Genomic DNA, 14,364 nt, shown 5'->3' with positions numbered 1-14,364 from the left:
TCAGCCCACTTTACCCTGAAAGAAGAGCTTTCAGACAGCGAGGTCTCTGGTCCGCAGTCCTCAGGTGAAATTTAATTTAATGAGCCTGTCATGAATCAGAGCAGAGGACCCAGAATTCAACTAGACCAGCAGAGGTTCGGTAAAAGAAAATTTATTAACAAAATCCAAAAACGGCAGAGAAACAAACAGTCCAGTTGGGCAGGCAAGGCAGGAACAGACCTAAAACAGAAAATAAAGCTAAGACTAAAACTGATGACAAAACAGGATAAACTAACAGTAAACAAGAACCTAGACAAGACAAAACTCAAACCAACCAGACTTAAACTTCACCAACGTTCTTTAATGAGCCTCAGCAGTCTTCACTGAACAGCAGCATTTATACTGAGATGAATTACACAGAGGTGGTTGCATAAAAATGCAGTTGAGCAACAGTAAAAAATAATTTGTTTTTGTATTTTAAATTTTTGGCCAAAGGTGATCAAAAGTTAGCATTTTCTGTTGCTTCAGCTAGTAACCTCTGATCAGGACCAAAATCTGGGTGTAGTGAACTTTCAAAAAGAATCAAAGGAAAATCACAAAGTCGGCTTTTTGTCACCTGAACCTCTTCCCAGGATTAAAGGACTAATTTCTCAGCAGGATCTTGCAGAACCCATCCCTGCGTTACCTTTCATCGCAGGTCTGCCTCCTAACAAGCCAATCAGACAGCTGCAGGTGATCCAGAACGCTGACACTAAGGAACCAGGTTCAAGTCTCCCCAGAGTCAGAACCAAACATGGAGAAGCAGCGTTTCATGTTTATGCTCCACTAATCTGGAACAAACTTCAGGAAAAATGTAAGAAAGAAAAAAAAGGCTGTTCTCTTAAATCAAGATTAAAACTATGTATGTTCTTGATAGATCATTTAAACTATTAACTTCAGCACTTCAACCTTTCTTTATGTTTCTTTATTATGCCACTGCCATGTACATTGTTATGTTTCATTACCTTTATATCTTGTAAATCACCTTAAATTGTCTCGTTGCTGAAACGTTCTGAGCAAATAAACTCACCTCGCTTAAATACAAAAGCATGCCACACTTTTCACATATTCACCTGTAAAACCATTGCACACGGCTAGAGCTCTAACTTTTTTATGACTTTTATTTCTATTTGCCTTCTTGTGCAATACGCCGCTGAAATACCTTGTATTTATTACTGAATAAATGCACAGAACCGACATTACTACAGTAATAATAGGATGGATTCAGGGCCATTTAACAGACTGGGTCCCTGTTTCAGGGTGTCGTGTTCCTCGCTTTACGGGAGGCGGAAGGGGGTCCCGCTGAAGCCTTTAACTCGGATCTGTGGAGGGAACAAAGGACGCATTGAGAATCTGCAGGCTGTCGTGTCACGCTGACAAAGCACCCCACCCCTCCTGTTAGGACCTCAAACACTTCTTGTTTGGAGCCTGCCAGCCTGCTACTGTCAACACTCAGCTGATCCAGTGCGACGCGGGGAGAAAAGAGGTCACAAGCGGTTTTAATTTTAAAATAACAACGCGGGTGGCGGCTTATGAATTTACCAACCTTTTTGGAAAACCATAAAATGCCTGAAAAACTGTTTTCTGTATTTTTTTCCTCCACCCTAGACTTAAAAACATGAAGAGGCTGCGACCAAACAAGGATAAATTTCAGTGATCACGAGGCCGTCTCAGCACTAATTAGGCAACGATGCGCAGCGTGCCATTGGTCACCTGCTCTTGTGGTAAAATCCCTGCTGTGTGGAGGCACCTGGTCCTCCTCGCCCCGCTCAGGGGACAGTCTGGGGCTCTGCTTCCCGGCAGCCCCCGGATGCAGGGCTGCAGATAAAGAGAACCTTTAAACTAGATCTGAACATGTAGTGAAAAAAAAACAACAACCTGACATGTAGTTATCAATTTTAACGTCGCTTTGAGGTAACAAACCTGATGCACATCCCTGGTGTTTTTCCTTCTCTCCCTCTCAGTCTGTAGTTTCATTTCGTGCAGCTGCTTGCAAAGGTCTGAGGGATCCAGACTGGCTCCGTCCTGACGGCAAAAAGAGACAGTTAGCTTGTTGGAAAGGATCGTCTTTTACAAACTCATTGATGAAGTACAAGTTTATAGATGGAAGGAAGGAAGGAAGGAAGGAAGGAAGGAAGGAAGGAAGGAGGAAAAAAGGAAGAAAAGAAGGAAGGGAGGAAGGGAGGAAGGAAAATGAGAAAGGAAGGAAGAAAAGAAGGAAGGAATGAATGAATGAAGGAAGGAAGGAGGAAAAGAAGGAAGGAAGGAGGAAAAAAGGAAAGGAGGAAGGGAGGAAGGAAAATGAGAAAGGAAGGAAGAGAAGGAAGGCCGGAAGAAAGAGGAAAGAGGAAGGAAGGAGGAAAAAAAGGAACCCCTTCCTTCCTTCCTCCTTCCTGGAAGAAGGAAGGAAGGAAGGCCGGAAGGAGGAAGGAAGGAAGGAAGGAAACCTTCTCCCTTCCTTCCTCCCCGGAAGGCCTTGAAGGAAGGAAGGAAGGAGGAAAAGAAGGAAGGATCTTTCCCCCTCCTCCTTCTTCCCCCCTCCTTTCTTTCTTCCCCCCTTCCTTCCTTCCCTCCCCTCCTTCCTTTCGAAGAAAATTCCCCCCTTCCTCCCTTCCTTCCTTCCCCCGGAAGGAATCCTTGAAGGAAGCCCTCTTAGAGGAAAAGAAGGAAGGAGGAAAAGAAGGAAGGAAGGAAAGAGGTAAGGAAGGAAGGAAGGAAGGAAGGAAGGAAGGAAGGAAACTAAAACCACACACATCTAAATCAATGTGCATTCTGGTGTGTGTATATATATATATATATATATATATATATATATATATATATATATATATATATATACACACACACACACACATATACACATACCCACGTATACATATGGGTCACTAGTGCATCACAGAGACACTCAGGACAAACAATCACGCACACACACTTCATGGAGAAAGACCCCAGGCTCGGATTCAAACCTAGGACCTTCTTGCTTCACGGCAACAGTGCTACCTACTGTGCCCCCTTGCAGCTAAAACTGCAAAACCGGTTGTTTTAAATATTTAATATAATATTTTTATGGTAGAAGACACATAAAAACACAATTAAAATGAATTTAAAAAATAATTGAATAAGAAAGAAATAGGATCTGAGTTTTAAACCGCATGTTTTAATGAGCAACACCACCATCTAGTGGTCACGCCACATCAGTCCATCCAGCTGCTATTTTTAAAAAATCAGAGCTGAAAACTGCACCAACAGCTCCTATCTGACCCATGCCATGTTCTCTATTATGAGCAGGAGCTGCTCCCTTCAGCCAGAACATATAAGCTGGTTAGATGTGAACTCAATCGTTTTAAGATTTGTTTGCCCTCTTGTCAATAAAAACCCTCAACGAGAAAGGAGCAGTCTCTCCTCGGCTGATGTGATGAACTTTTAAACAGCGTAATTTAAAACTCCATCAGTTTCATTTATTTATTTGTACCCAGGGAGGAAGCCAGATACCCGTGTCTCTCACAGCGTCAGATCCTTTTACTGGATATCCGCAATCAGCCCAGCACCCAAAACAGTATAATATTCACAGTAATGTAAATTATCGTCAATCAAACAAAAAAGGTTTACTTTTCCTTGGGGTTAATTGGTTGAATTGAGGGATGAAAATTCACAGAATTTATGCTTAATGGGAGGAAAAAAACATTTCGCTGAAGGAGACAATGACAGCTCCTGGGATATAAAAAAAAAAAAAAAAAGCTTAAATCTTAGTAAGATCCTTAAAACACATTTTATCTATTTTAATTATGATGAAAGGTTTCATAACAGTTGATTAAAATTCATCTGTTATCATGATCCTTTTAATGAAGCTGTTCTGCATCTTTTCAGCCATTGTTCCAAATACAAAGAAAATCCTAATTTCAAAATAATAAAAATAATAAAATCTGTTGTTCTCCACTGAGGATGTGAACCATTAGTATTTACTATTAAACACTTTCTGTAAATAAAAAAGGGTTTTAACATGTAGGCGATTAAAATACAACACAGCTTCATCTTTCTTAGACACAAATCTTTCCCCTGGTGTGAGGATTAATATTTCAGTTAATAGGAACTATATAAATAACATGTTTAAAGTACTTTAACTCATAATAAAATTATGTAATCCAGTCCTGGTAATAAAAATACCACAAGACTGCAAATATAGCTTTTTTATTAAAAGAATTTGAACTGATTTTGAGTATTAATTCTTTCTGCCATTTTCGGTTTAGTAAAAATGCAAAATGTTTGCGAAACGGGTTTGAGTCAAAAACATGAGCAATAAACTTCTACTAAGTCGAGGCAGAGAAGAGGAAGGAGGGAGAGAAGAGGGACGCTTACCACCACGTCTCACTGGCACCAGTAGATGAATCATATCTTCCTGGTTTATGGAGCAACACCTTTTTTCTGTCTACACGTAGAATCGGACCGGCTGCAGCAATGTGCTGATCTGGAGGACCTTTTAATGTGTGAAGCTACTTTAGGAATAAACGCTTTAATTTTCACTGAACTAAGGACCAGATATTTTTAACATCATGATGCAAATCCAGCCAGAAGCTCCCAGAGACGTTCCTACTGGTTTCTATCAGAGGTCAAAGTCCCTCTGATGAGGACCCTGATGAAACCTCCACCTCTTGTCTTGCTGGGTAAATAAATGATCGGCTGTAACTTAAAATAACTTGGACCGTCAGGCAGACACCCTGTCTACTTTTAAGACTAATCTTAAAACTTTCCTTTTTGACAAAGCTTGTAGTCAGAGTGGCTCATATTACTCTGAGCTACCTTTATAGTTTTACTGCTATAGGCTTAGGCTGCTGGAGGACACCAGGATCTAACTTTCTCACTCTATAGAGTTCTACTGTTCTTCAATTATGCATTATGTGTTGTCATTTCTGCTTTAACTTTCTGTTCTCTCTCTTTCTTCATAGAAGGTACACCTGGTCTGGCGTTCTGTTAACTGTGACATCATCCAGAGAAGACGGCTCACCTGCTACTACCATCTAATGTAGAACAGATTACTGGATCAATGTGTGCTTCTGTGCTTTTTTGTCTCTCTTGTTGTGTCTCTGCTCTGTCTTCTGTAACCACAGTCGGTCGAGGCAGATGACCGTTCATACTGAGCCTGGTTCTGCTGGAGGTTTTCCTTCCCGTTAATGGGGAGTTTTTCTTTCCACTGTCGCTTCATGCTTGCTCAGTATGAGGGCTTGCTGCAAAGCCATCAATAATGCAGACGACTCTCCCTGTGGCTCTACGCTTCTCCAGGAGTGAATGCTGCTTGTCGGGACTTTGATGCAATCAACTGGTTCCCTTATATAGGAAATTTTTGACCAATCTGTATAATCTGATTGAATTTGACTTTGTAAAGTGCCTTGAGATGACATGTTTCATGAATTGGCGCTATATAAATAAATTGAACTGAATTAAAATTAGGCTGTTCTGAGTCAGCATTCTGGTTTTAATGCTAACTTCCCAGCTGTTACACACACCAGGCTAGCCTCTGTTTCTCCCTTTTTTTTCGTGTGATACGATTTTTACATGTCAATATTTATTGATTTGAAAATGCGACAGAAATCAACAGGAACTCTGTGAAAACAGCGGCAACATTTAAAAACAAAGAAGTTTCTCAGCACCAAACCCACAGAATCAGGGCCAACAGTGACGTATGAACCTATGAATAGATTCAGTGTGGAACTTACAGAGGCTGTAGCCTGACGAGACGCGCTCCCTCTGGGGTCGGCGTCGGCCCAGCTTACGCTCCCGGTCACTCGTATTAACGACACAGGGCCTGCGAGAAAAGGTTATTCAGTGACGGGATGGAAGTCCTGTGTGTGGCTAAGAGGTTCAGAGCTAAGATAATTACGCTGGAACTGATCAAAAGTTCAGTGAAATGTAAAAAGGCGGCGTGCTTCGTTTGACGGGTATTTACAGCACGTGCCACACTTCTTCAAAATCTTCTTAAAGATGTTAAAAAAAAGCCTTAATTTCAATAGATCCAGCACTGAGGTCCGAGGACCCAGAGCGCAATGGAAGAAGGTCGGTAAACCAGTCCTGTGTTTACTTGCCACACAATTTTTTTATTTTATTTTTTGCTAATTAGCCTGGAAAAAAGATCCAATCACAACCCATTTCATAGTTTTCTGTTAGAGTCCGCAGGCGTTTGCCGTGGCATGCACTCCACTGAGATTGGAGTGCACGTTGCGGACCCTCCATCGTACTTAGCAGAGGTGCTTTTCACATCTTCATCTGTTGTTTCACATCCGAACCCAGCCGGAGTGTTTGCTGCTGAAGCTGAACCCCTTATGAAATGTTTAAATATTAAAAAAGACGTGATATAACAGGAAATCAAGGATGACGGAGTGACTATATATGGTCACTTGCACATCTGTGGAACAAAAACAAACTCCAAAAAGAGTGCATGTATATATATATATATATATATATATATATATATATATATATATATATATATATATGAAAAAATTAAGTGAAAGGAGCATTTGCATCATCATTAACTGCGACCATGTCCTTTTGGCCCCTCCACCACCTGCTGCATCCACTTGATGCTCATGCTTTGTGCCTGGAGGTTGTAGCCAAATGATGAGAAGGTCTGCGTTGCCTTCTCATCACTTCTATCAGGGCTGACTCCCAAAGTGACATAATTATCGTTATCATAATAATTAGCATTGATTCATTAAAACTCTCATTGTTATTCCAGCCATCGTTAATAGAAATCAACCCACATCTTTGTTGTTGAGATTGAGCTATCTTTCCCATTTTGAAGAGTTGAATAGTGGCACACAAAAAAAAAAAAAGGCGTCGGTGTCAGAACCTCCTGGACGCTTTGATCAAAAAATACCACTGTTACATTTATTTTGTAGGGAGTTGCAATAATTAGGGCGCTATTGTGATTTAATATTCCGTCGCCTAGTAAAGTAAAGGTTGAATTTTTCCACATCCATCCACAACTTTACACAACTTTACCAGAGGTGCAAAGAGGAGTGCAGGATGCTGCATTGTGGAGCGGATCAATGCTCAGAAGTCCTGCAAAACATGTTAAATTGATCACTTTGGCTATTTTCAGCCGACTCAGCGACGGAGACGGAACGCTTTAAAACTAAACCCCTATGTCTCCAACATCCAGCATGAAGCTCCACAATGTAGGACTCCATGCTGTCCCCTTTTCTTCCTTTACAACAGATTAACAGCCAATTTTAAGTGCAAAATCCTTTTAGCTGAGACGCATATTTCACTGCATGCTGTGGGCGCGGGTCCTGTTTAGCTCCAGTCTCCTCCACCTACTCCTCCAGCAACATGGGAGCCTTTCTGCAGGAGCCACAGCTCTCCGTCCACAGTAGTAAAGCCCACTCACAATAAGACGGTCGTCCCCCAGGCCTCCCGTCGGTGGATGTGTGCAGCGTGAGTGAGAGTGAGCGGAGGAGACGGCATCACCATGGAAGCAGAGACTTCTGTACCTACGTTCAGTCTGATGGCAGAAAGCATTCAAAGCTGCGATAATACGCAATTTTTCTATCACAGTTCCAGTTTAATACACTGAAAATGTTTCTCAGGTTTTTTTTCCCCTTTTCTTTGCCAATTTTAGAAAGTCATAATGTTACATTGTCTTTGTCACAGGCACAAGCTTTGAGATGCTCCATTGGGAAGTTATGTGATGGATCAACAAAAATTAGTGCAGAAATGCAAAAGGATTCCTGTTAGTTCAACATTTGTAATTAAAAAACATCTAAAAAGTGAGGCGAGCGTTTGATTCCCAGAGTCAATCATTTCTCTATCCGAAATTACAGAAGCAGGTATTTGGAAGTATGTTTCTACCAGTTTTATGTCCCTAAAAACTGAAATGAGATTTAAGTCTGGGCTTTGACTAGGCCATTCTCACAGAAAATTCCTGTTCATAAACGGAACCACCAATCAATCAATCAATCAATCAACCAATCAATCAGTTTACAATGTTGTTTGTACTTCAGGCTGTAGAGACTAAGAAGAGCATTGCTGGTTCTACTATCACAGTAATAAGGATGTTTACTCACGGCAATCAACTCTGCGGTCACAGCTTTAGTTTCTGCTGCAGTGAACACCAACATTCATACTGTATTCTCAGCACTATTCCAGTCTTTTCCCTCTTGGTATTGTATATATATTTTTTTTTTGCATTTTTTTTTTGTATCTTGGACCATTCTGCATTGTTTCCATTACTTCACTGGGAGATGCTAATAGCCGTTAGCTGCTTCCTTGTTTATCCCCCCGCTGCACATGCGCAGTGTCGTACTTTCGTTGTTATAATAAATATACACAAAGAGCTATCAAAATGAGCTAAAACAAAGCCTAAAACACCAAAACAACAGCGAATACGGCAGCAGGATGTGATAATCTTCTGACAAACCTTGCATGCAACCAGAGTGATTTATTGATGTATAAATTAAAACAAATATCAAATAACGTGGCTATATACCTTTAAGGCTTTGCTTTAGCAATCGTTCTCTTCTTGCCACTTAAGAAGCCCTAATATGTGGAGAGAACTGGAGTAATGCACCTCTGCAGCTCATCCAGAGGCGACTGCTGTGATGAATGCTCTCTTTGCCCGGCCTGCTGGTTCAGGGCGGCGCGCCTGTCTTTGTAGGTTTGCAGTTCAATGCCCGGTCTCAGAAGATGGATTGAGCAAAGCACTTTGAGATGTTCAAAGTTTCGGATGTTGATTTATAAACTAACGATGCTTTTGACTTCGCCACAACTTTATCCCTGACCTGTCAGCTGATTCCTTTGGTCTTCGTGATGCTGTTGTTCCCTAAAGCTCTCTAGCAAACCCCTGAGGCCTTCACAGCATGGCTGCATTCATACCGAGATAAAATCACACACAGGTGGAGTCTATTTACTGGTGGAGCCTCATTTGCACTGCATTTTTTTCCATTATTTGAAAAAAAAAAACATAAAAGCTGTCAGTGTTTTTGCTTCCTCTTCACAATTAGGCTTCACTTTGTGTTGGTTTATCAAAGGAAATCCATAAAATAAATGGCAGATTGTAATGTGGCAAAACGTGGAACATATTAAGGGTTCTGAATAGTTTTGAAGGACTCCGTAGTTCATTCAGCGTTACTTAGCAGCATTGTGGATGAATAGCTATAGTGGCTCTATGATTCAGGTGTTCCCAGCACTAACGAATGGCAGCGAGTGACTAACAGAGCGTGAATGATCTCACATTGGTCCCTGAGAGAGTCCTCCTCGTCGCCATCACTCCGCTGCCCGCGCGTCACCTGGAGGCAGAGACACAGCAGACTTTAGCTTCTGGTGGAAACTGTTGGAATTGTGTGATTAGCAACCGTGACGTCAAAACTTAAAATCGTCTCCCTTTTGTTTCCCTCTCTTTTAAACACGACTCCATTCGCATTGTGTGTCGGCGCAGCTGTGACTCACCTGCGCCCTGGCCTTGGGCTTTGTTTTCGGCGTCTGCGCGGCAGCAGTCGCCGCTGGAAGACAGAGCGATGACGGAGGGTGAGACAGGCGCCTGGAGTAAAAACATGCTCTGCTATCGGAGGAGTGAACCTGCCTTTGTCTCTTGCGTGCTGCTTGTCCTCCCCTCTTACGTCGACCGCACAGGGGCATTGATCGCCGCCGTCCTCGCGTTCACCCTCATCTTGACAGTCTCGAGCCCTGAAACCACCCAGGTTATTCACTGACTACATGTCAGGGGGATATGGGGTAAGACGACTGCCAATATAAACCTATGCGTAAGTCTCTGAATCTGTAAATGTAAGCCAAAAAACGTGAATACGTCTAAGATTGCCAACTCTTACATACACGTGTGACATCAGATGTTTCATCTATGGGAATACAAGTTACAAAGTCACAGTTTGGCAAAAATAGTAGTACAAAAATCACAAATCTACGAGTACGAATCTACAACCCGTGATGAAGCTATTTCACACCCAACCAGTTGGTGGCAGTAATGACAGTTGACACCATGTTTCATCTGTGGGAATCCGAGTGCTGTCTTCTTTTGCCGTTTATCTTATAAATTCACAAGAACGCAAGTACGGACTCGAGTTCTCGTCAAGTCCGTTGTTGGCAAGAACACAGGAAGTACGGACTTGGAGAGAACGGGAGCATGGAGAACGTATCTCTGTGTGTTGGAACCACTGAGCTATATAATACACTGGAGTGCTGATTTTGCCGAAAAACTGAAGTCACTGGCCGCCATCTTGCTACTCCCTACTCTCACAGAATCCCATAGGATTTGGTTGCAATAACAAGCAGTTTTCTGGCTGAGTGAAAACGTTTCACAGGTAATTTTACAGTCAGTGGATGTACTAACACTATCAAGTACTAGGAAATTAGGTGCTGAAATATTTTACATGTTATTCATATTAAATATATATATATATGTATATATAAGTATGTGTATATGTATATATGTATATATATGTATACACATATGTCAATATATGTTTTTGTATATTGTTATTTATATATTTATAAATGTTAAACATATATTTAAATGAATAAAATGCAAAATATTTCAGCACATGACTTTCTCAGTACTTGATATTTTTAGAACATAACATAAAAGTATATGACATTTGATATTTTAAAAGTCTTAAGCCCCCCCTGAACATGAGAAAATCCTTGTTATTCGATGCTGTAGCGCACATATTCCCTAGTTACTGGGGGGAAATAGGGAGTACCAATATGGCGGCTGGTGGCTTCAAAGCGACTCGTTCAAACAGACGGTGATTAGCACTACAGTGTATTATATAGCTCAGTGGTTGGAACAGAAGCGTGACATCACCACACACACAGCTTATCTGCTGCATTTCACCTCTTGTTAAAATTAGTATTTAGATGATAATAAATTATTACTTATATTGATCATCCATCCATATTGATCATATATTGAAATAATTGTATGACTAATGTATTCATTGTTGAACGTGAGAGGTAATATTTTGTGTTAAATAAATTATAATTAGGTCATTAGCCTTTTTTAACATACAAAACTATTTATACACTGCACCATATTTCATTGAAAACATTACTAAAACAATAATATTTTTAATATCTAAAAAAAGGCCAAAAAATATAAAGAAAATTATGCCGCGGTGCATTCTGGGAAAGCGGACAGTCTGAAGAACGCACAAGTCTGCTCTGATGCAGGCTCGATAAAGAGGGCGGGGCGAGAACAACCTCGGCGGATTTGGTCCGTTCTGGTCTGGTGTTGTTGGCATTTGGAACAGTGCTGGGGCTGATGAGCCACACGAGACCGCTCAAGTACGCATATTGAGAAACGGCCTATGTCTTCTTTCTCTTCTTCTCGTTTAATGGTGGCTGGTTAAAAAAACATTCAAGGGCAGTGCTGCCACCCACTGGTGAGGAGTGTGAAACAGCTTCTTAAGGGGTTGTAGTAGGGCTGGATGATAATTCAATAACAATATATATCAATAAAATAGACGTATATTGATGATAGAAAATAGGGGTCAATAAAAAGTTCAGTAGAATAAAAGTTTTCCTTCCCTAAGCATTCTAGCCTGTCATGTAGGTTAATAATATATCCTCCCGACCAATCACAAACCCAGTCCCAGGAATGCCCCCACATTTCTCCTGACTAAGCTCCGCCCCCTTCAAAGGGTTCAGAGAGCACGTGTTCTTTTTGCTTTTTTAAAAAAAAAACTTGCAGTTGTGGTAAAAAGTTGGTTGAATAAAGGGTTGAGTTTGTGTGTTCTGCATATAAAAACAGATCACTAAGCAACAGCATAAAATGGCCAGGGCTGCACATGTTTTGAATCTTTGATAATTATCTACATTGATCAATATGATTTCTATTTTATCGATATGCTTTTTTTTCTATATCGTCCAGCCCTGGGTTGTAGATTTGCACTTGTAAATTTGGGATTCGTACTCGTAAATTGGAACTGTTGCAAAGTTGTAACTCTGTAACTTGTATTCGTAACTTCTACACAGATGAAACATTTAATATCACATGTCATGAGTTGACAACCAGGAACAAATACAAATCTTAAAAGTATTCACGTTTATTCACTTATATTTATAAATTCAGATACCTACGCTTACGTTTATATTGACGGTTATCTTACACCATAGGGGGAACTTTCGGAGCGTACGCCACTTACATGCAGAGTCCACAGTCCTTGCACGCGTAGGAAGAAAGCTGCAGGAACACTTCAGGCCCGGACGCTGCCGGCTCAATCTTATTGTTCCTGGACTCCACGAGTCTCACCTCCACATTTCTCCTGACCTGAGGAGATCCGATCATGACATCACCGGAGCAGACACTTGATTTCTAAAGCGTGCACACTCCAGTTAAAACGCCAGGGGTTTGTGAATTATAAGATTAAGTCATGATTGCTTACTGTATTTCAGAACTAAATGTGACATGATACAAGATAAAAACTAGCAAATCTGTTTTGGGGAAAAAGTTAAAGAAAACAAAATAGTAAAAACCTCATCCCAGAAGTTTACACACCCTCAGCCATATGTTCAGTTTTTCTGCACCTTTTGATCCAATTTCAAGAAGTGTTCTTGGAGACACATCCAACATCTATTAATTTTGAATAAAGCTCAGTTTTTTACATCTTAAAAATTTGCATAAAATGACAGAGAACCCGATACACGGATGGATGGATAGGATTTGGAATAAATCCTGGGAAATAAACACGTTTCCCATCATCTGTTATCTTATTTCCATTCACACAGTACTGAACAACACTAGAAGTGAAATTATGTTTTCAGGTTCTGACAGTGAGCAGCGCTGTTGATTCACTGACATGGAGCTGATTAGCCAAATTTGGTTTTGTCTCCAACTTTATCATCTAATGTGTAAATAGTTGCACATTATTTTGTTGTGCAAGGAAGGCAAAGAAGGACCTATAAAAAAATGAAGGGGCTTCTCAAGCTAAAAATGTATTCACTTTTTAGAGTTTTTTCTTATTATTGTTGCATGCTGAAATGTTCAAAATAAACAAACAAATATCACCACAAAAACTAAAGGAGTAGAAAAAAAAATATTTTACCAAAACCATTCCATGCATTTGCATTATATATATATATATATATATATATATATATATATATATATATATATATATATATATATATATATATATATATATACAGTATATTATATATATATATATATATATATATATATATATATATATATATATATATATATATATATATATATATATACAGTATATAATTCATTTACAGTATTTCACGAACTGCTCACCTTTGCAGAAGGCGCTGGGCACTGAGAACAGTGTGTTTGTGAGATTCCTTCAAGCTCCATGCTTTTCCTAAACAGACAGAAGCACTCAGTCATTAACATGCCAAAAACACATAGCCTTATAATCACATTATAATCCAAATGTATGCATTATAGGGGGGTTTCTATCCCAGTATTTACCTTTGAAATTACTTGCAGACTTTAAAGATCAACAATAAAGTACATTTTTACTCGTTTGATTCCCCCCAAACCTAAAAAAAAGCATTAATTGTGTTGAAAACTTGAACATATTTACCTTGCACGTTTAAGCTTGTCTGTGGCTTTTGAAAAGGCTGATAATGACAAACAGGGAGCAAGCCAGCAGGACGATGGCAGCTGGCAGCCAAACGTTTGGTTTGTTTACGTTGAAAATACTAAAAAACTTAAAACAAAACAAAAAAGCATCCTAGAAACGTCGAATCCTACGTCATGTGCGTCATTACGCATCACGGCGCCGAATGTACTCACCACTAGAGGGCGCTCCATGGCTAAAACAGAAGCTGCAGGCTGGTCATAGCCCAACCATCCTGAAGGATATCTATCTATCTATCTATCTATCTATCTATCTATCTATCTATCTATCTATCTATCTATCTATCTATCTATCTATCTATCTATCTATCTATCCTATTCATATCAGTTTAATATTATCACATTTTATGATGTCACAACCACATAATTACAAAACTATAACATGCTACAGAAATTCAACCTGTTTTTAGAATAAATAAACAAATTATGTGAATCATGTGTGGCTTGTGTTCATATTCAGTCCTGAATAAATGTATTTTGCTGCCTGCAAAAGGTTTTCTTCCAGGATCTCTCCATGTTAAGCTTCACTCCATGTTAAGCTTCACTGCTAAAGAAAAACTTCCCCACAGCAGCGTTCTGCCACCACCGTGCCTCATGGTGTGTTCAGGGTGAAAGCCACTGTTGTTGTTTTTTCTTCTTTTTCCACATAATGTTTTGGATGTAGGCCACAATAGTTAATTTTGGTCTTTGCTGGGCAAAGCATCTCCTTTCAAACTTATGTAATTTGT

At 40.0% G+C, this 14,364-nt stretch overlaps 1 protein-coding gene across 1 annotated transcript; it reads right to left on the bottom strand.

Moving 5' to 3' along the window:
• Positions 1 to 1,112: 1,112 nt before the first annotated feature.
• LOC105935744 lies at positions 1,113 to 13,683 on the bottom strand. The gene is made up of 10 exons (XM_036125748.1): positions 13,581 to 13,683; positions 13,289 to 13,355; positions 12,171 to 12,295; positions 9,593 to 9,696; positions 9,460 to 9,512; positions 9,245 to 9,299; positions 5,730 to 5,818; positions 1,942 to 2,043; positions 1,732 to 1,836; positions 1,113 to 1,340 (listed from the first exon to the last, which is right to left on the bottom strand). Exons 2-10 carry the CDS (start codon positions 13,346 to 13,348, stop codon positions 1,296 to 1,298), a joined length of 738 nt encoding a protein of 245 aa, XP_035981641.1. The 5' UTR covers positions 13,349 to 13,355; positions 13,581 to 13,683; the 3' UTR covers positions 1,113 to 1,295.
• Between the last annotated feature and the right edge of the window lie 681 nt (positions 13,684 to 14,364).

Source organism: Fundulus heteroclitus, chromosome 21 (assembly GCF_011125445.2).
Source record: "Fundulus heteroclitus isolate FHET01 chromosome 21, MU-UCD_Fhet_4.1, whole genome shotgun sequence".
Classification (NCBI taxonomy): Eukaryota; Metazoa; Chordata; class Actinopteri; order Cyprinodontiformes; family Fundulidae; genus Fundulus; species Fundulus heteroclitus.
Note: the sequence above shows the minus strand (reverse complement) of the source record. Positions and strands in the feature narration are given on the sequence as shown.